The following is a 23,650-nucleotide window of genomic DNA, read 5'->3' on the forward strand; positions in this document are numbered from 1 at the left end:
AAAACATAAAATATTACTCTCCCCCCCCCCCCCCCCCCCACCCACACACACACCCACACATACACCCACACATATATATGCCATAATAAAATTATAAAATAATATTGTGTATGCAATGCTAAACAAATAACAGATCATATAATGTTAAAGTAAGACAAAGCTGTTGTGCTTTAATGGGAGTTGAACGTCGGGAATCTGTTTGGCTTTATCTTTGTTTGACTAGCAGGGACTTTATCGAAGGTCCTCTGATAGACACCTCGGCACGAAGGACGTCTCGACTCATCTCCACTCAGAAACACCCTTGAAATAGAACGCAAGAATGAAAAGAAGTCCGTTCCTCTTCTATTATCTGCCTTCACTGAGCCCCACTTATGAAACAAGAACCAGAACAGTGCAACTCTGTCACTTAAACTCCTCCATTCAGTTCAACTCAAAAACTGTTTTATTAATGACGTACACACTTAAAGCCAATGCTCCTAATAAAATGGTGTAAGCAATGTACATTTTACAGATTTAACTATATAGCATTCACTGAAAATAATAACTTTTTTCTTGATGCAATTTGCACTAACACATTGTAAGTAAATTTTACTGCTACTGCTCTGTACAACTTACCTGTTATTATTAATTAAAATCTGCTTACTATTGAACTTAACATTCATTTGACATTTAATTGAAGTAATTAAGTAAATATTACTTAATTAGATTTAATTTCACATATAGAATTAAGTAACATCTACTTAACTAAGTTAAGTAAATTTAACAAAATTAACTTTTTACTCACTCAATATAACACCGGATTAAACCACACTTTTAAAGTGTATGCTTTACTTAGAAACATTAAGAGTTAATAAGTTAATAACACAATAGATATTGTATAGATTCCACAGAAGTAACATGGCCCCGGAACACTGAGACCTCAATACGTGGTACACAATACACAATGACGTTAACATTCGATAGATCGTTTATGAATATGAATGTGTCATTTTGAGTAGAAAATGAATCCAGATGTCCTTAAATGGCAAGTTACTAATCCTAACAACATAAGCAATGATAAAACAGTGTAAATACACCTGGAAAACAGTGAAAAATCAACCTTATTAATTATTCATGCCCCAGTGCATGATGGGAACACCACTATTAGAAAAGTCAAGTGGGTTTTACTTTATTTTATATTGTTGAGATTTACACTTTCATTTCTACAAGCTTGAATTGAGTACTAATAAATGATTTACTTTTTGTTTTTTATTCTTGCCTGAACTACCGTTTTCATGTAGAAATTAAATGTTTTTTCAGTAGCATTTACGTCTCCGCAGAATAATTTTTATCAGTGTTTTTGCTTTGCGTGTCAAACAGGTTTTGTAAAGCATATGCATCTACAGATACGTCCTCTCATGAAGCCCCAGTAGCGAGCTTGAAGAACTGAAGTGCTACATAAGTAAATAACAAGCTTATCAGGGGCTAGATTAGCTGACATACCGCCGCCTAAGAGTGCATGCTCACACACATCATGCCTTACATGTTCCTGCGACACAACAGCTGATTCAATCAGTGTGTGGTCAGAGCGATTGGCCACGGATTACAGAATAATAATAGCTGGAGGCGACTACACTTGTGAAAGTTATTGGACCCTTTGAAATGATCTGCATGAACAGCTCCTAATCTGAGCTTGATCTGAAGTATTATAATTATGAAACAACGCTCTTATTAAACAGACATCAATCATCAGAAATGCTTTAACATCTTCCAGTAGCTGTACTGTGGTTACGCACTTCACACACCATGTTTAAACCATGCAATTCAAGACAATAAAATGCATTTTGCAAATCAAATGCTTCCTTTTAGAAATGTATATTTGGGATGCAAATAAGGAAGTGTTTGCAAGATGTGCTGAATTATAAAAATCATTTATTGCCCTTTCACATCTTGGAAGACAAAAAACAACATTCAGTGTCTGAAAGTAGGGGTTTAGTCTCATAGGCACATTTATCAGCTGTACAGCAATAAAAAGAACATTTTAAAATCAAAATCAACATGAATGACCTCATAATTGCATGTTTCTGATCTCACTGTGAACAATTCATCAGATGCATTTAATAACCAGCATATGCACAACGTTTTGTGACTAGAAAAGATTGAGACAAATTGTTTTACCAAATTGCGCTTCATTCTGATTTTTCATTCAAAATGGTGCATTAGACCTTAATCATGGAAACGCCATATTTAAGTTTTGGGCTCATAAAAACAGTGCGTTCAATGGATTGTACTGTTGTTTAAAAACATACAAGCTGTGTTGAGTTGTGAAAATTACATGATCTAAGACCTTTATACATGCTTGACATTGTTAAGATTGCAAAGGCCCCAATAAACCAATAATATACCAATAACCGGCAAAATTCCTTTTCGTTCTTCACTTTGGGGTAAAAAGTAGTTCAACATACACGAGTAACATTTAGTAACGTTTAGATGAATATGTAAATATGTGCTGTGCACTTTCCTCTCAATAACAAAATAAACACACAACAAACATGACAGCGGTGAGAAAACAGCCATTCAGAAAGCACTCGATCACAGTGATGTGAGTGTTTGCAGCTCAGATCAGGTCACGTTTATCTATATATAGCACTTTATACAATAGATTGCTTAAAATCAACAAGCTTTACCATTTTAAACATGAAAAAACAGTGACTTGCTTTTTAATTAGAATTACACTTTAATTTATACTATAAAAAGGCTCTCCGGTGTTTGTTTTCTCTCGCGCTCAACAGAAGAAACGAACCAGAGATTTTCACAACAAAGAAGGCGGAGCTTCAGAGACACACCCACTTATTACATCATCACCACAGACCAATGGCAGTTCAACGGTGTTTACCAGTCTGAGCGAATGTTTCTTCACTTTGGCAAGTGGTTTCAAACTCCTGAGATCAACTTTGTTCAGGCCCGATTGAGTTCTAAATAGCCGCATTTCCACCGACGGGCTCCACAACACTTCACTAACGCACACCTCTCTGGAACAACGGCACACACACATCATTTCACCAACTAATGGAAGTTTTATCAGAAAATGAATCAGAAAGAATCACTGGAAACTAGCGAGATCGCAAAACCAACATGATAAAAGCGACCGTTTGCTGGCATTTTTGTTGCTTGAAAACCCAAACATCGATGTTTTACCACAGGTTTACAATACAAAGTGATGCATTGATCATAATGAATTAAGTTGTGTCAAGATTGCACATTAGTCACACACAAATAAAGTGGTTTACAGTTATTTCACAAAAGAAAGAGGACGTACTTGTTCAGTCGCGTCTGTTTCTGTTTATTTGCAGTCACAGGACAGTGTGTTTATCTCACATTCAGAAAGAAGGATCATTTCTACAAATATGCCACCAACAATACGAGCTGAGGAGCTTTACTCCTACGAGCTCTGTTCTGTTCTAGCCCGAGCTGGACCTCTAAACTCCTCTAAACTCCTCTAGCCCGAGCTGAACCTCCAAACTCCTCTAGCCCGAGCTGGACCTCTAAACTCCTCTAAACTCCTCTAGCCCGAGCTGGACCTCCAAACTCCTCTAGCCCGAGCTGAACCTCCAAACTCCTCTAGCCCGAGCTGGACCTCTAAACTCCTCTAGCCCGAGCTGGACCTCCAAACTCATCTAGCCCGAGCTGAACCTCTAAACTCCTCTAGCCCGAGCTGGACCTCTAAACTCCTCTAGCCCGAGCTGAACCTCTAAACTCTTCTAGCCCGAGCTGGACCTCTAAACTCCTCTAGCCCGAGCTGGACCTCTAAACTCCTCTAGCCCGAGCTGGACCTCCAAACTCCTCTAGCCCGAGCTGGACCTCCAAACTCATCTAGCCCGAGCTGGACCTCCAAACTCCTCTAGCCCGAGCTGGACCTCCAAACTCCTCTAGCCCGAGCTGGACCTCTAAACTCCTCTAGCCCGAGCTGGACCTGAACCTCTAAACTCCTCTAGCCCGAGCTGGACCTCTAAACTCCTCTAGCCCGAGCTGAACCTCTAAACTCCTCTAGCCCGAGCTGAACCTCTAAACTCTTCTAGCCCGAGCTGGACCTCTAAACTCCTCTAGCCCGAGCTGGACCTCTAAACTCCTCTAGCCCGAGCTGAACCTCTAAACTCTTCTAGCCCGAGCTGGACCTCTAAACTCCTCTAGCCCGAGCTGAACCTCTAAACTCTTCTAGCCCGAGCTGGACCTCTAAACTCCTCTAGCCCGAGCTGGACCTCTAAACTCCTCTAGCCCGAGCTGAACCTCCAAACTCCTCTAGCCCGAGCTGGACCTCTAAACTCCTCTAAACTCCTCTAGCCCGAGCTGAACCTCCAAACTCCTCTAGCCCGAGCTGGACCTCTAAACTCCTCTAAACTCCTCTAGCCCGAGCTGGACCTCCAAACTCCTCTAGCCCGAGCTGAACCTCCAAACTCCTCTAGCCCGAGCTGGACCTCTAAACTCCTCTAGCCCGAGCTGGACCTCCAAACTCCTCTAGCCCGAGCTGGACCTCCAAACTCCTCTAGCCCGAGCTGGACCTCCAAACTCCTCTAGCCCGAGCTGGACCTCCAAACTCCTCTAGCCCGAGCTGGACCTCCAAACTCCTCTAGCCCGAGCTGGACCTCCAAACTCCTCTAGCCCGAGCTGGACCTCCAAACTCCTCTAGCCCGAGCTGGACCTCCAAACTCCTCTAGCCCGAGCTGGACCTCCAAACTCATCTAGCCCGAGCTGAACCTCTAAACTCCTCTAGCCTGAGCTGAACCTCTAAACTCATCTAGCCCGAGCTGGACCTGAACCTCTAAACTCCTCTAGCCCGAGCTGGACCTGAACCTCTAAACTCCTCTAGCCCGAGCTGAACCTCTAAACTCCTCTAGCCTGAGCTGAACCTCTAAACTCCTCTAGCCCGAGCTGGACCTGAACCTCTAAACTCCTCTAGCCCGAGCTGAACCTCTAAACTCCTCTAGCCCGAGCTGGACCTCTAAACTCCTCTAGCCTGAGCTGGACCTCTAAACTCCTCTAGCCCGAGCTGGCCCACTTTGGACCGGTGTTCGGCAGGCCACAAACCCCGGCCGCTGGCCCAGACCCGATCAAGCCCCGGGAGTGAGAGTGGAATCGTGACTAGCCCTGACACGCACTAGCAAGCCCGCTTCTGGCCCGACAGTGGAAACACGGCTAATGACGTCACACTAGTTTGCTTGAAGTATACCAGGGCTATCCACATTAAATTAAATTCAATATGGCGTCTAACCTGACTAAGGTCCATGGCAATAAAATTAAGTAATTTGTAGTGAAGAAGAAGAAATGCTGGCTGAGTGTTCTGTTTCAGGTGAGCTGATGCTCTCCGCTGGGAAAGTAAACAGTTCATGTCATTGTTTCAGTGGACTGGAAACACAGAGCCGCAGAACTCCGTCTGGATACGGTTCAGTAGTGTTTCCCGTACAGCGCCGTAACTCCTGCTTCACTACAACAGTACGTTGAACAAAACAACTAGCTAATCACGACTGTTTCCCGAAACCGTACTGTCGCAAATTGGTCGTTGAACCACGTTGGTTAATGACATCACGCAGATGTTGGAGTAATAACTACTGTTAATGAATCTGTTTGAGATTGAATTAACGCGAGATGTTTTGCTATAAATTACAGACATGCATCTGAGGACTATTTCTCATTTTTCTCAGTTATTTTGCTTTATTTCCAGATTCAATCATAGACTCGTTCTCACACTAGAGCTCGTTAACACATGCGCACTCTTCAAAAACTACGCTTTAAATCTCTTGACAAACTAAAAGACATAAATGACATTTGTATGTATTCTAAATAAAGATATAGATTGTACTGAATGTCAGCTGCTTATTTTGCTCAAGATCAGGATTTATTGAGTCCACATGTCATGAAAACTAGAAACTGCTTCTGACCACAGGTCGAGATCTGTCGCACAACTCTACGATCTTGTTTGCGAATGTTCGTTAGAACGATGTTTTCGGGAAACACCGACTCGTTGAACTGCAGATAACGACGGAACTTGCGACCATATTTGGCTAACGATGCTCTCGGGAAACGCCCCCCAGGTCGGTGCGGGGTCGTGGGATGCACGTGACAGCGTGGTACCGGTCCAGATGGGTTGGTGTTCAGCATCGGGACATGCGCTTGCGGTACTGCTCCACTAGGGGGACCAGACAGCGTGGAGAGGAGCACTGGAGCATGAAGAGGTGTTGGAGGAGGTCCCCAGCGCTGGCTCTCTGCACGGGGTCACGGGTCAGCATCGAGTCCAGAAAGTCCCTCAGAACCGGCGAGATCTGCGGATAGGAACATCCCAAAATTACCACACATGAGAACAGGAAAATAATGTCGGTTACATTATGTATACAACATATATAAATAAACGGTATATAAATAATACTAAAACACTGATTTCATGCAGGAATGAATTGACATAAAAATCACTAAATTGTCTCATGACCATAAAGGCTATAAAGTCCCCAAAAATCTGCTTAATGAGATTTAGGGCCCTATTTTAACGATTAAGCACATGGTCTAAAGCGCAAGTGCACTTAGTCCGAATCCACTTTTGCTGGTTTAACGATGGGAAAAATGGCCGGCGCTCCCGGCGCATGATCTAAAAGGGTCGTCCATATTCTCTTAATGAGTAACGGGTGTGTTTTGGGCGTAATGTGCAATAAACCAATCAGAGTCTCGTCTCACATTCCCTTTAAAAGCAAAGCTCGTGCCGTGACGGATTCACTATAGGAATTTGATAGTGGAAAGACCGAACACTTCTCCAGAGCGCAAACGGATCTGATCATGCGCAAGGTTAAAGCTGTGTGTGTGTGTGTGTGTGTGCAGAGGTGGAAGTAACGAATTACAACTACTCACGTTACTGTAATTAAGTCGTTTATTGGGTACTTGTACTTTTTTGAGTATATTTTTAAATCTGTAATTTTACTTGTACTCAATATTAAGCTAAGTAATCTAATTCGCTACTTGTAAAATCACATTTCGTTACTGAGTACATTTTGAATTGATATTCAAATCTTAGACCGGCATTTCGGTAGCCAATAAAAATATTTGATCGTAAACGGACCAATAAAACCCCTGATATTTGGACTGAATTAAAGCCGCCGCAGTCGCAGCAGGTTTTGAAGAGCTGATCATAAGTGAAGGAGGCGAGGAGCTCAGAGTGATGGCTGGACTGAACGTTTGGAGAAACAACAATCTACATACAGTAGTATTGTCAAAATATCTATATACGATACCAGCTGCGCGTTCTCATTCTCTCATCTCAACGACAGCGAGTTTGACACACCCGCCTCCTCTCAGCTCAGGATTGCAGGTAGGCCTATTACGCATAATTTTATTAATACCTGCAAGTTTCTATGGCATATTTTAATGGCAAATGTCACGAGTGCAATATTGTAACGCGAGGGCACATTCATGTAATCACAGAAAATTGGACGCGAGCTCCCAAATAGGATGAACTGGACTCGGATATTGAGTGTGCCATATCATGTGCAATCGCGAATCTCTCCAAGTGGTTCTCACTGCAGACTCAAATGACGTTCAGCTCCAATCTCTCCATGCTCTTGAATTAAACGTTGTCAAAAGTTATGAAAAATCCAACAATCTAGTCTTTTTTTGCTAATTAAATTCAGTTTGAAATCAAGCTTCCTTGTACTTGTAATTGAGTATTATTTCAGCAATGTAACGGTACTTGTACTTGAGTACAAATTTTCAGTACTCTTTCCACCTCTGTGTGTGTGTGTGTGTGTGTGTGTGTGTGGTTAAAGCGCAAGCAAACCATCTACAGGATTAGCTGGATTCCACCATATCTTTATGTACACAATAATATTCTTTTACATTGTAATCCTTTAAAAAAAATATTTGGCATGTTTGTGTTCTGCTGTGCGTCCCTGTGTGTGTAATAAGCAGAGTGTGTGTGTTGTGGACCCGCCTATAGACACACATTACTAACACGCTCTTTAATTAACAAAAAAAATACTGCGCCATTGACTTCAGAGCAGGTTTCAGTCGGTCGACGGCTCAGTGTATTTCAGTTCCTCAATAGCAATGCTCATCAGTGCTCCTGAACACACACTCGCTCTCAGACCAGCAGCCCATGGACACACAGATGGGCACAAATGCGTTCGCTATTTAAACGTGTCGCAGGACATGAAAATGAAAACTGCGTCGGGCTGAAACTAGCATAAACACACTCGCGTCGCGCCTGGCGCTGCATTGCTCCGGCTGTGTGATAGGGCCCTTAAAATCAAAGTTTGCATATAGAAAATGAAGACTATTTAATATTTTTGGAATTGTAATGTTTGACATCATGGTGACACTTTACAATAACGTCTTATTTATTTACATTAGTTCATGCATTAATTAACATGAACTAACAATGAGCAATATATGTGTTGCAGTATTTATTTAAATGCTGTAGAAGTATTGTTAATTCTTAGTTCATGTTAACTAAAGTAATTAACTAATGAAACCTTACTGTAAAGTGTTACTACCATAACGTCAAACATTACAATGACAAAAATATTAAATAGGCTTCATTTTCTATATGCTAACTTTGATTTTAAATCTCATTAAGCAGATTTTGGGGGACTTTATAGTGTTTATGATCATGACACAGTTTAGTGATTTTATTTCAATTAATTCCTGCATGAAATCAGTTTTATTCATATACTGCTTATTTATTAATTTTAGTTAGCATTTTAATTTAAGATTTAGCTATTTTTATGTGCTTTTAACATTTACATTTTTTTAATATTTATCTTAAATTTATTTTTCAGTATTTTTTCAATTTATTTATTTATTTTTAATCATTTGTTTTAAATACAACATTTTAAGTTGAAGTGTTTCATCTAATATATATATATATATATATATATATATATATATATATACACACACTATATTTAATTTTTATTTCAGCAAACGAAAACAATTTTGGTAAAACATTACAATAAGTTTGCAAGTGTTTACATTAGTTAACATGAACAAACAATGAAAAATACTGCTAAAGCATTTATTAATCTTAGTTATATATATATATATAAGCATCTGTTCATATAATTTAATGGACCTGAGTGAACATGAACTAACATTAAGATTAAATGAAGATAATTATTAATAAATAAATGATTTAATAAAGATTAATAAACACTGTAACAAATGTATTGCTTAATGTTAGATGATGCATTATGAGAGCTTATTGTAATGGTACCACAATCTTTAACACTTTTAGCCACACGGCACAATAACAGCATGTTCTGACGTCATGTCGTCTTTACCTTGCTGGTGTTCCTGGCAGAAGGCGCCGGCTCGTCCCGAAGTCTCTTCATCGCTGCTATCGGCGTCTCGCTGAAATATGGAGGTTCTCCATCAACCATCTCCACCACCATGATTCCCAGAGACCACACGTCCACCTACACACACCAGACAACACGACCGTCTCACTTCAGCAGAATCACCATCACTTCCTGACTACAGTCATCACCTTTCCGCTCAGCAACCAGGAATCACACTTTACAACAAGGCTTCATTGAACGGGATTACATAAGAATTATTATGAACTGCATAATAATTAAAGGGGTGGTATAATGCCCTTTTCACAAGATGTAAAATAAGTCTCTGATGACTCCAGAGTGTGTGTGTGAAGTTTTAGCTCTAAATACCCCACGGATATTTTTATATAGCATGTTAAAACTGTCACTTTTTGAGGGTGAGCAAAAACACATCGTTTTGTGTCTGTCCCTTTAAATGCAAATGAGCTGCTGCTCCCGGCACAGGGGGCGGAGCTTCAAGAGCTTGTGTCCTTTTACCTCACACAGACACACACTGAACATTTCAAAAACTTTTAGTCTTTTATGTTCAAACTGGTCAAAGATGGAGAGACTCAAGAAGAAGTGACAACATGTAGAAGCAACAGGACATTTCTGAATGGTTAGTTGATGAATTTATGAAGCTGATGTGTAGTTATCTTCTAGTCATTGATTAGCATATTCTGTCATGATAATCTATAAATCATGTTCCAGGGGCGGGGTTTATGTAAATTCTAGGGTTGGTGATGTCACTAACCCAGGAGGAATGTTGTGTAGTCTCTATCAGCCGTTTGTTGTAGTCCTTAAAAAGTGATTTCTTAAAAGCAAATATCTCCCTTTGCTTTGAACTTTGAGCGTCGTAACTTCGCAGATGTTGTTTATGATCAAACAGCAACATTACACACTAACTAAAGTTAGAAAAGTCAAATCATAATCAACCACCCCTTTAAGACTTACAGCATTTTTTTATCTCAGTTATTGTTTATTTCAACATTTCAACAAAATACAAAATAGTATTTATGTTAACATAGATAATTAAATGGTTTATATTGTTCTTTGTTATTTAATGCATTATCTAATTGAGACCTCATTGTAAAGTGTTATAAACCATCTCTAGATTCATCACGCGTGATCTGTTCAATGAAAAGCTACATTTACGGCATATTGCAGGTACTTCTGTTCATGCACGATTGAGTAACAAACAAGACCTCAGTGCCGTACGGCGTCTTGGAAACCACTTCCGGAGCCATCCAGTATGGAGTTCCCACTAACGACTTCCTCTTGGGAATGTCTTTGCTGATCTGAGCGCAGAATCCAAAGTCGGACAGTTTGACCTGTAAAACGAACAGAAAGAGACAAAATGACAAATGATTCTCCACACATTACTGGAGTACGCTTTACAAGAAAATGCAGTCTTTCTAAATTTCACATTTAATTCAATGCGTTACTTGCCGTTTCTTTGTTATTATTTGGGTAATTTCTGAGACCTGGCATTAAAGATGCGTTTTGGTCGATCAACATCGTCAAAGTTTAAAGAGGTCATGAGATGAGAAATCGAGAATGTTTCTTGATCTTTTGACATATCAGAGGTCATTATACTATAAAACTATCCTGTAAGTTTCAGAACTCAAACGTCCTCATTAGTCCAAAAACAGCTTTTATTGAAACCACGCTCAGAAAATTATTTTTTCACGTTATGATGTCATAGAGCGACCAAAGACCACCTCTGCAGAAGATCGACGCCCACTTCTGCATCACCGCCTCTTTAGCCCCGCCCACTGACTCACACACGTCATGTAGTAGTAAATACGATAGACACGCAAACACAGGATTACTCCAGCAAAACCATTGTGGGAAAACACTTCGCCTTCTTCATGATCCGAACATTAATAAAGCGTGGATGCACTTTATTTTTAAGATCGCTTGATACGCACCGAGTATTTTTACTCTCACAGTCAAACTGAATAGTGTGTTCTTTCCTTTTCTTCGGCATTTATGGGGTTAATGCATTGGATTATTAGCATTGGATTATTATCGGAGATAATATCGGAGATAAGAAAGCACAGAAAATGCTGCTTTTGTTATTGTTTTGATCGAAGCCATTCGCTGTAATCCTGAATAAAAGCTTCAGTGAGTGACATCTTCTTCAAGACATTACAACACATTTCATTTCATTTAAAACAAGACACTGCAAAGAGCAATGCGTATGTTTTTCACTTTATCGAACAGGATGAACTATGAATAGCCAATGAGAACGACAGTGTGACAAACGATGGTACATTCATTCAAACTTCTGTTTAAGTCAATTATAACTGGAAAATCAAAGTACTTCAACTTTATTTGCCTTATAAAGCATGAAATACGGATAAATGTTTGGTTTCAACTATGTAACACGATATTTTTCAACATCGGAAGTTTCAAAGATTTAATGGCAGGGACGTTGATTTTTTTTTTTTATATGCAAAACTGTTAGCCAATCACAGCAGTGGGCGTTTACTTCCAACTCATGAATGAGACACGCCCACAAAAACTGAGTGTTTAAAAGAGAGGGTAAAAAGTAGCTTATTACTTCTAAATTACTTTTAATGTCCCCCTGTGGTGAAAATCCAGCTTTTAATGTTGTTTATGTGTCTATGTGGTGTTTTTAATGTGCTTTAAGACAAACCATGTGTAAATTCATAAGTCGACTCCATTGCTGAGTATTTCCTCCTTAAAACTGCAGTGAACCAAAGACAGTCTCAAAAACACGCTTTGAAATCGCTGGTGTTTCTGACGTCACAAACTACCTTGTAACCAATCAGATCAACGTGTGATCGTCAACCAGTGGATCTCTGAGCTGAGCGAGTGAGTGGAGGCGGGGCTCATTTGCATATTCATAGAACCACGCATACTAAATGAGGCAAGGGTGTCGAGTTACATTCAAGATATTTAAAGGCATGAAGAAAACGTTTAAATATGTCATTTTGGTGATCAAAGATGAGATTAAGGGATAAAATGATTGACTACAGGGGGACTTTAAGAATCTTGATTACATTATAAGTGGACCTCAGAGAACATTATAAAATTACATCTTTTTTTTTAAATGCCGTTCATGACCGTTAAATCCTGTCTGGCCAGAGTGTATCCCATAATGTTTACAACTGACACGATTAACATTCAGAATGATTGTATGTGAGATTAGAGTCGTTCTTACCCGGCCGTCCAGTGTCAGTAAGATGGAGTCACTCTTGATGTCTCTGTGAATGACGCCCTGAGCGTGAAGATAACAGAGCGCCTGCAAGACGGACTCACACACCGTCGCGATCTGCTCCTCTGTTAGCCTAAACACACACACACACACACTAAATAAACAAGGGCTGTGCCTCCTTCCACTCCTGAAATTCAGCAGTTATATATATATATATCTGTATGTATGGTAAAAGTTTGCGAGAGAACACAAAAGCACTGAAATATATTTTTCCTCCCATCTCATATTTTTTCCATCACCATCTGTATAATACACAGTTAGTACACTACTGATCAAAGGTTTGAGCTCAGTAAGATAAAAAAAAGAACTTTCATTCAGCAAGGACGGATAAAATTGGTCAAAAGTGACAGTAAATACATTTATAATGTTACAAAATATTCTATTTCAAATAAATGCTGCTCTTTTAAATGTTCTGTTCATCAAAGAATCATGAGACATAAAATGTATCATGGTTTCCATAAAAATATGATTGTTTTCAACACTGATAATAATCATAAATGTTTCTTGAGCATCAAATCATCATATTAGACTGATTTCTGAAGGATCATGTGACACTGAAGACTGGAGTAATGATGCTGAAAATTCAGCTTTGATCACAGGAATAAATTACACTTTACTGTACTAGTGCAAAATGCCCATGCAAAATCAGTTTTTGTGTGTGTTTTTAGTAATTGTTGGTTTGGTGCCCGTGAAAGAGACTGTGAACGCATTGAATTCAGGGAGCAGGCTAGGTGATGGTGATGGACAGACAAATGATGGCTGTGAATAAACTATAATATTCAGAAGTAAACAGTGTAGCTGACTGAGTGTTTATGTATACCACAACCGTCTAAGTGCTAGTGCAAAATGCCCGTGCAAAATCAGTTTTTGTTTTTAGTAATTGTTGGTTTGGTGTGTTTGAGTGCTCATTGTTACAATTACACAGCAAAAGTTCAGTGACATTTTTATTTGTGCATGGTAGAAAGCACACAGTGAACTCGAGAAAACGCTATGCTTGAGGAAACAGTTTGTGAATGGGCAACTACAAATGATGCCCGTGAAAGAGACTGTGAACGCATTGAATAGGATATGTTTAGTTGGTGAATAGCATAGGCTACTATTACACAGCAGCGATAACGTTAAGTTCACCAGAATGAAATATAATATTCAGAAGTAAACAGCATAGCTGACTTACAGATTCAGTTTACATCCACAAATGAATAAGCGTGTTGATTCAGGGAGCAGTGCAAAGTGCCCGTGCAAAATCAGTTTTTGTGAGCTGATCGCCGTCAGAAAAGTTCAGGAGATATTTCTTAGCGACGGCTGATTTCAACAGTTTCAATATATAATAGCATTTTGAAAAAAAAGTGTCATGAATTTATTGCATTTTTAGGGGGAAATAATCCGTTTTTATAATAGATCTTTGATAATCCAAATCTGGATTTGAATTTTTTATGTTATTATAACCTAAAGATGCGAAAGTTGGAAACAGAAAATAGTGGTTTTCATCTTGCTACTTTCTTGGTAAAGAAAACACATTTTTACTCAAATTAATTAAAATGGATTTATCACGTTCTGGAACCAAACTCTAATATTCAGAAGTAAACAGTGTAGCTGACTGATGTCAGAATGTTTATTTTTAAACCACAACCTTTTAAAAATGATATATTTAACAATATCTTTTGCATTTCTCAACCAAACAGTGTCAAACTTGGCACTGCACTTACTCGTGCCCGTATCGAGACACCTGTCGAGTTTGAAATCCATCGGACTAACGGTTCGAGAGATATGCGGTTAACAGACACACACACACACACACACACACACACACAGACAGACAGACAGACGTTTCTGTAATTTATAGATAGATATTCACATATAAAACAGCTGATTTACATTAGAATAATATTTCACAATTTTTACAGTATTTTTTATCAAATAAATGCAGCCTTGCTGAGTAAGAGACTTAAGCATTAAAAAATCTAACCGGCCTGAAACATTAGAACGCTTTTTAACGCCTCAGGATTGAATGGTTGTCTAATGCATTGCATCTTCACATTGCAAAATCGCATCAGTTCATATTCACATTATATAATGTATAGCAAAACGTATTAAACAAAAACTGCAGTCTGGGCTTTCTTCTTCGCAGGCGTTTAATGCTTGATGTTAGATGAACAGCTAGCGTGAGGAACGTCAGTGAAGAGCTTCTGCGCTAACGCTGTGAAAACAGCACACGTGATCTGAGGGATCCATCATACGTGTGTGTGTCGAACCGGTGGATCACCTGGTTTCTGAGACGATGTTGGTTAGAGCGCCGCCCTGCAGGTACTCCATGATGACCCACAGCTCTTCACCCACCAGCGCGCTCTTGTACATCTCCACCACGTTCTTATGACTGTAGTCTCGCATTATAACCACCTGTGAGTCATGACATATAGAGTCACATGCAAAAAAATTACACACACATATATATTTTATATATATTTATACACACAAAATATATATATATACGTAAGCAATGATATATTAAAACGTGTTTATTATTGTTATATTTTAAAAGAATATATAAGTGTAAAAATATTATATATATAATTTTCGTTAATATACTTTCAATATATTAATTGATTAATATATATATATAAACATTATATTTTTTTTCATCATACTATCATGGTTTACATATTTATATATTGTGAGTATGTGTGTGTGTGTATATATGTGTGTGTGTGTGTGTGTGTGTGTGTGTGTGTGTGTGTGTAAACAATGATATATTAAAAATTAGGTATATGTTGTTATATTTTCAAATATTATATATGTTAGGGTTAGGCATATATATAATTATATTATAATATAATTTATATGAGGTAATATAATTTGTATATAATATAATTTTTACATTTATACAAAAATTCTAATGTGGTTCTTTTAAGGCAAGACATTGTGATTTTTTATATATCATTGTTTTTTATAAATAAATGATATGTATATAATCTTTTTGTATATATTTTATATCATGTATGTATATATAAAGTACATACATACAACTTTTTATATATCGTTATATTATAAATATTTAATATACGTCTATTTCTATTATATTTATTTTTTAGAATAACTCATCCTTCTATAATATAATTGTATTTATTTATACAACAACACTGATGTGGATCTTTAAGCAAGTCATCATTTGCGAATAGCTCGATCTCTTTAAGTGTTCATAGTTTAACTTCTCATTAAAAGTTTTGCTGTCCTCAGATAACGTCACATGACGGAGAGAGTGAGTCCGGTGTGGTCGCACCTCGTTGAAGAGCAGCTCTCTCCTCTGCTGCTTCCTCAGGTCCATCATCTTCACCGCCACCTGCCGTCCGCTGAGCTTCTCCCGCGCGATGCACACCACACCCGTGGAGCCTTCCCCGATCTTCACGAAGCTCTCCAGGTACGAGCGAGGATCGCCCGCGTCCACGACCGTCTGCAGCGCGGCTCTGAACTGCTCGTGCGAGACCTTGGGCTCCGGGACGCCGGCGGGACTCTCAGACGAGCCTGTGGGGGGGGGCCTGGGCTGGGTCGGTGCTCCCGAGGTTTCCTTGGGAGAAACGCCGTCCACGATGTCATTGGAGGAACGACGTGTGGTCTGGACGGGGATCAGCCCATGCCCTGGTTTTGGACTACTGGTGCCGTTGGGTTTGGAAATGGCCGCGTAGATCGGGGAGTTCGCCTGTGTTCGAGATAAACATGACGTCTGTTGAGTTCGGCAGACTACAGTAGGAAGCAGCTTATTACTGGAAGAATAGGGAATATCTTTGATTTAAAACAAGCTTTATAAACATCTGGGCAGTGTTGCGTTATCGTTAACAAACGTGCTTCTGTACAGTATAGCACACATGAATGACCCGTAGCCGATCTACACAGGTGGAGCTGGGGAAGGAGGAGGGTCTCTGAAGGAGAGCTGAGAAAAACTTCCTCAGAAAATTCTGACCAAGTATTTGAAGGTTGAGCTGCGAGCTCATTGGCTACTGATACAGCAGGAACCAATCAGATGAGCCCTACAGAGCAGACTGAGTGAAGGACCATCAGCCTGTGCGATCTCGATAAGCAAGCAATAATCATGTTTACAGTCCTGTACTCACAGTGGAAGTCTATAGAGCGAGAGTAGCGGAGAGAAGAAGATGATGAAGATGTCACAGTGGTGTTTAAACAGAGCTAAATCTGCATTTTAGTGATGGGAGTTTTCTTCATGTAAACCGTGCATATACTGTATAAACTCTGCTTTTAGCAAATTTAAAGCTGCAGTCGGCAAGTCTGGCAGATTGAGTCGACTTAGCCAAAATGTTGAATGTTTACAACTCTCATGCCCCTCCCCCACTACCAGCGAGCACCCTCCCCCATCGAGTATGTGCTCGTCAGTGCGTGTGCACCTGATCTTCTGTGAACGCGTCCGTCTCTTCAGCATCGATCAACACCATGGACTCGGAGGTAGGCTGCCCTGGCTAATCTATCCACAGATAGCAATAACCGAGCAATTGGAAGCTTGTTAGTAGATTTTCTCTCTGCCATCACGCGTCGTACAATCCAACACACCTGCGAACTTCAGTGCATGTGATATTAACGTGAGCGACTCAGCGCGAAGGGGGAGTGCAGTGTTGCCAGATTGGAAATGTCCAAGTATCGTACCAGAAGCTCAAAATTATCGTATTTGGAAGAAAATGATCGTACACGAGTCAAACCTGTACAGAATACAGGGGGGGGTTCGGTTCTTACATTTGATTGGTTGGGTCCTTACATGCGCTTCGTGAGGCACACTAGCACACACATGCAAGGTCTCTCGCTCCCTCTCTCTACACGTTCTTCCCCCGGTAGACGTAGAATCCACAGCTAGATCAATGAGAAACCCTATGATTACAACGACCATCATTTTAAGTGTCACACAGGTCTGAAATTATCGTACATTATAGGATTTTTTCCATTATTGATTGTACATCGTACAGAGGTCAAAATTATCGTACAAATACGATAATTATCGTACATCTGGCAACACTGGTGGAGTGGGATCTGTGGCGTGTGCACGACCTGTGATTGACAGTCAGATCTCACCCCCCCCCCGCGCTGATTGGACCCGATGATCCGGGAGAAGTGGATTTTTGCAAAACAAATAACACGCTCCAGGTGGAATTAGAAGCTCGGGTTTTTTTCTAAAACCACTTTATTTATGTTGTTCCGTCGGATTATAGTGTCGATTTCACTGAATATGATAAAAAAATGTTGCCGACGGCAGCTTTAAAGGGTCAAAACAGCACCAAAAAAAAATGTATACAACTTTGCACAGGGAATTTTAGTGAACAATTCTATCACACTAGCTTCATGTAAACACTAATAACTGTGGCTGTGCTTATTTTATATTAATGCATTAGACAGACATTTTTATCCCAAGAAACTTAACAGTATTTTGCATTCAAGGAACATTTGATGGGTTTATGCATTCTGGGAATCAAGCCCATGTTGGTGTAGTTAAAGCCTGCTCTGCTTTATGAGTGACAGAAGTGTTTATCTTGCTCAGTGACTGAGACTGTAAGAGCGTCGCTGTAAAGGTGACGTCTGCTCGTTCATGCAACCCTCAACCTGTATTCCACCCAGAGCAATCTGTTGGACCTGTTCTTTATCAAATGAAATCAGACTCTAACACATTAGAAAAAAAGTAACATCACTATTGTAAATATTGCGATATGAAATAGCACCCAAACAAGTTTCTCAGACTGAGTACTCGCCTTTGGATTGATAAGTTTGGGTTTAAAAGACACTGAATATTCAGTAGTATTATCTGTCTGACTGCACTGACACTATCAGATGCTGAACTGAATTCATTTTGTAATTGATGAACTTCGCACTGCTATTGAACTAAATAAGCATTGAATTATAACTCTATTGTCTTTTTAGAGCTGCTTTAGTTGAATTGATTCACTTCATAACTAACAAACTTTTACAACATTCCCACTGTTATTGAACTGAATCGAGCTGAACAATGAGTCTATAATCTTTTTAGAGCTGCTTTACGGGTGAAACTTTATTTGTTTCATAAGTGATGCATTTTTCAACATTAACACCGTTCATCACCGTGAAGATGCTTTGAAACAATCTGTATTGAATAAGCGCTATATAAATGTGACTTTACACACCTTAAAGTTGTAGGTGGACAGTGGCCTCTTCTGCGCTTCCATCTTCGGCTGTTCTGGGATCAGTTTTGCTCCCTCGTTCTCTCTGTATGCGCTGTAGAGACACGACACGGGCCTCTGCGTGGATTTACCGTCCATTCTAGCGACGCCGAGCCGTTCGTGAACAGTCCTAGGCGCGAGTAAAATGTCCCGAGGCATGAGCATCGGTTGCTCCGTGAACATCGTCGCCTCGTGAATCGATTTGGATCTCGTCCGTGAGTCGTTTGGGTTTAACGTGAAGCTCTTCTTGAGGTCAGGCTGAGGACTTCCACTCTCACTCTGGACCTGTCGGGATCGGGAGCGCCAGTCCAACACCGGCTGACCGTTTCCCAGATTGGCCTCGTTCAGTTCCTGATACTCGTACGTCTCTCCTTCCACTACCTCTCCCAGACGGCCCAGAGACTGAGCTCGCTTCCGCAAAGACGGGCTGGTTCTCCTCAAGGAGTTGGAGCTGGTGACCGAGAGTCGGCTCATCTCCGCGATCGCTGCAGAAATGTAGTCCTCGTGTCCGATGAAACTGCCGCGCACGATGCTCTGGAAGAGAGAGAAAACACGGCATCAAAACTGACTAGAAGATTTGACTGTTGAACTGACTCGATCTGAATAATGACGACACTATTGCCTTTTTAGCGGAATCGAATTCGTTTGATAATTGAACTTTGCACTGCTGTCGAACTGAATTGAGCCGAATCAAATTTGTTTCGTAATTCATTCACTTTGTAATGTTGACGTTATTGAACTGAATCAACATTGTGGAGCTGCTTTACAGCTAAAATTGTATTAGTTTCATAATTGATGCCATTAACACTGTATTTTCCTGTTTATCACTGTGAAGCTGCTTTGCAACGATCAGTATTGTATAAAGCGCTGTATGAATAAATGTGACTTAATTCATGTTCCTTGTCTTATTGTGAACCAATTTTTTCATCTTGTTTCAATCTAAAATACATCACATCACATGCACTTATCAGGCAGAACAGGTTGTAAACAGCGTTTAATGTTGGCTTTAATATTAATCACTGACTGGTAAATTGGTCAAATCATTTTATTTATTTAATATCTTAGTAGTCAGTTGCATTGATGAGCATTTGTCTGTATTATCCCAGATAACAAAATATGCTTAAGAAAGTTTTGCTAACATTCCCGTTGAGTTATAAAAACATAATTTCTGAAGGTTTTCTGAACATTCAAAATGTCCATGATGTTTTAAAAATGTTTTTATTGGTTATGCGAATGTTAAGTGAACATTACATTTTGGGAATGTTACTTGTAAATGTTCTCTGAAGGCTCTGAAACAAGTTGTGACATTTTTTTTATTATTTTTTATTCAGGAGCATTTGCATCTCATTTGCATATCTAAGCAGAATTTTTCAGGACCTCAGACATTTGCCCTAAGTCATTTGGTGGGATGATGCAGCTCCTCCTAGAGCAGCGTCGAGCAGGTTTATCAGGTCAACGTTAGCAAACAGAAAGGCTTAATGTCACTTTCTTAAAGCGTTTGAATGGAGCAGCGGATACGTGAGAACTCTGGGGAAATGTAACAGAGACGAGGGTTTAGACATAAGCATTGAGACAGAACCTGTTTAACAGACATGTGATTATTAACCGGAGCCGCAAACATTAACGAGATACAAACTTCCTCCGGGAAAACATGTTCTGTTGAAAAACACTCTTAAAGAAATTACAGTAGATGCTGCAAAGAACGTGTCTCAGTCTAATTTCACAGCAAAATCAAGAGACATTATATATTTTAAGAGATTATATATTTTGCCTGATAATTTTGCTTAATTGTCTTAAAATATTGTCGGTAAGTTTTGCAAACACTGCTATAATTTTCTTTATGCAATAATTAAAAATATATATATTTTGATTTTGTAGTGAAATGAGATCTGGGCATGAGAATTAACGACCTAGTAACTGTATATAATAACTGCATAATAATGTTACAAATAGAACGGTATTAATGAAATATCTATGCAGTGAAATGTTTTGCAAAATAATATCAACTATATCATTTCTTGGCTGAAATTTTTGTCACTAAGTTTGGCAAATAATGAATGCAAAAAAAAAACATTCAAGCATCAATTTTGGATTACACACACATGATATATATATATATATATATATATATATACATAATATAATATAACGCGCACACACATACACACGTGATATTCTGTAATATTTTGTGATATTCACCTACCTAGTAACTATTTACAATAATTGCATAATAATGTTAAAAATTGAAATATCTATGCAGCGCTGTAATATCAAATGCATTTTTTTGCCTAATTGTCATAAAAAGTCACTAAGTTTTGCAAATAATGCAAAAATATATATAATGTAATTTAACCATTAATTAAAGTCGACATGAAATCAAAATTGACCCTATTTACTTTGTTAGCGCATATTACTAATCTTGTGGTGAACAATTAATCCGTGCAAGTTAATACACAGAAAAAAATTGTCTGCCGTGGTAATCTTTCATCAAAATCTGAAAAGTTACTTCCGGTCTGGAATGGCGTTCCTTCTCTGATGACGTCAGTTTGACGGCTTGGGTTGGGAAACGCATAACCACTCCCCTCAAACCGTCAGTCTGCTATGAGCAGAGATGGAGAGGAGGAGCTAGAGTAAACCCCGCCCTCTGTGCAATATTCCGTTTAGCATGAAAATACGTCACAAAACTGGAGAATAGTCGTTTGCAACTTCGTTTGCAAATTAAAGTCGGGGACTTTAATTACATATATATATATATATATATATATGAATTATATATAATATAATTGCTGTGTGTATAATTCAAACTACTCTATAGTTTATCTATATATATATAAACATGTTAATTAATTATGTATAAATGCCAAAAACATATAATAAAATAGCTCTGATACTCTGATATTGTGAAACATGTCTTGTTTTGAACACGCTTCACTTTACCTTCTTTGGTTTGGGATAGATCTGTGTGATTCTGGATGGGTCCACCACAGGTTTGGGTCTCTTGAGTGTTTCTATGATGCTCTGCCATTGGGGCGGCAGACCGACGAAACATCCCTGAACCGGGTCGAAGGACGTGTGCACCCTGTGCTCGAAGTTCTTGGGTGTGGAGATCTCCAGCCTCCTCTTCTTCTTCTTCTTCCTCAGGAACATCCCGACAGCCTGTGGGAAACAAGAGTCAGTCCCATTGTGAAACGACACGCTCAGTTTCTCCAGCAATGCCATGCGGTCGCATTCACAACATGCACTACATGTCCAACTGAAGAGATAAAAAAAAAAAAAAACAAGACTCAAAAGGGGGCGGGGAGAGGTGTGACATGTGCTGTCAATCAGACACCTGAGGACACGCCCCCTTTCTAGCTCTTTCAAACCTGACACCGTGAGCGTCCTGTTACACGGACACTGAAGTGAGACGGTTGTAGATCGAGTCTTTACTGATGCATATTCAGTGAACCATAGGAACCAAACTACTAGTGACAGGCTCAATATTCCTGCAGGTCATACTGAGGTCATATCAACCAATGAAAGCGACCACAGAAAACAATGTCCTGATTTTGAGTACATTGGATTTCCCAAGCCTGAATCTATTTAGCCCTACATAACCCTATATTATTTACGATACACACATATATAAATTACCTGTTTCACACACTCTCCGACTGATTGATAGTTTAGACTCTTTTATCAAGTAAAAATCTTTTAGAGTAATTGTACAAAAATCTTCCTTTAGCTCGTGCTTCACGTGTCTTTCTGCACTGATTTGTATCAAGTAAACGTAGGAATAACTTATAGATTGTTCGTAATATTGCAGCTGCACTGAAGCAGCTTCGGTTTACTTGATTATACATCATCATTTATTAGAAAAATCATGAGTATCAAATATGATCATCAGGCTTTTGGGGAAGGTTTATTTGTTCATCTCTCAGTCATCATTGTATTACATTGCATCATATGTTTTGATCCTAAAACTAAGCATTTAAATATAATCTTACTAAGACATTATTGGCAGATATTTAAATGCATTTCATGCAAGTATCTGCTATACTGTTATCACTGATTTACATTACAAGCATCAGAATTTTATATTACTATATGTCCATATAAATATCAGCATCTGCACCAGATTGCATATTTTTGCTCAGTTTGGGCCTTTGAATACTTCTTTTCCCTCCATATTCTCACTATATTATACCATATAAGCTATAAAATGATCAAATATGATACAAAATGTTTTTGTTCTTGTTTGACTAATATATCAAATGTGAGGCTTTACAGGGTTAATATCTCAGTCGTTTTTGTAGACATTAGGCCTCTGTTTTACATTAACTCGATCAATCACATCACCAGCGTGGATGAACATATTGATCTGATCACCGTTCGACTATTATTCCTCAGTAATAGTTTATGTCCTCCTGTGACCCTCAACATCTGTCCTGGTGCATGAAGTGAATGGAAACAAATTTATAAACCCCATGCATAATGTATACAAACATAAGATATTTTTCATAAGTCATTTTTATGTAGTAGTGCACTGTAAAAAATGTTTGTTATTTTTACAGAAAAATACTGTAAAAAAGGTACAGTAAAAACTAGAGCTGCACCGATACAAAATTTTTCCGCCAATAACAATAGCCAAAAAATCAGAATGATATCTGCCGATACTCAAGGGCGTAGGTTTGATTTTGAAATTGGTGGGGACATCCCCTGAAGCTGAGCTGCATCTGTCATTAAAGGGACACTTCACCCAAAAATGAACATTCTGTCATCATTTACTCTCCCTCAAGTTGTTTTAAACCTGTATGAATTTCTTTCTTCTTCTGAACACAAAAGAAGATATTTTGAAGAATGTCGGTAACCAGACAGTTGATGGACCCCATTGACTTACACAGTAGAAAAAA

The 23,650-nt window shown here is 39.1% G+C and overlaps 1 protein-coding gene across 3 annotated transcripts in view; it reads right to left on the reverse strand.

The window, feature by feature from the left end:
• Nucleotides 1-1,894: 1,894 nt before the first annotated feature.
• pak6b (p21 protein (Cdc42/Rac)-activated kinase 6b) overlaps nt 1,895-23,650 on the reverse strand; it is a 32,989-nt gene continuing 11,233 nt past the window's right edge. For 2 of the 3 annotated variants that reach the window (XM_084091946.1, XM_084091947.1), the window contains exons 4-11: nt 21,696-21,914; nt 18,723-19,292; nt 15,851-16,267; nt 14,837-14,970; nt 12,520-12,646; nt 10,535-10,660; nt 9,297-9,431; nt 1,895-6,296 (exon numbers count right to left, since the gene is read on the reverse strand). In XM_084091946.1, the coding sequence (XP_083948072.1) occupies nt 6,129-6,296; nt 9,297-9,431; nt 10,535-10,660; nt 12,520-12,646; nt 14,837-14,970; nt 15,851-16,267; nt 18,723-19,292; nt 21,696-21,905 (1,887 nt within the window). In that variant the 5' untranslated portion in view covers nt 21,906-21,914 and the 3' untranslated portion in view covers nt 1,895-6,128. Of the gene's footprint in view, nt 6,297-9,296; nt 9,432-10,534; nt 10,661-12,519; nt 12,647-14,836; nt 14,971-15,850; nt 16,268-18,722; nt 19,293-21,695; nt 21,982-23,650 lie in introns of those variants that run through there. The other variant, XM_084091945.1, reaches the window with a different exon arrangement.

The sequence above is a fragment of the Abramis brama genome (genome assembly GCF_963993115.1).
Source record: "Abramis brama genome assembly, chromosome: 18".
NCBI lineage: Eukaryota > Metazoa > Chordata > Actinopteri > Cypriniformes > Leuciscidae > Abramis > Abramis brama.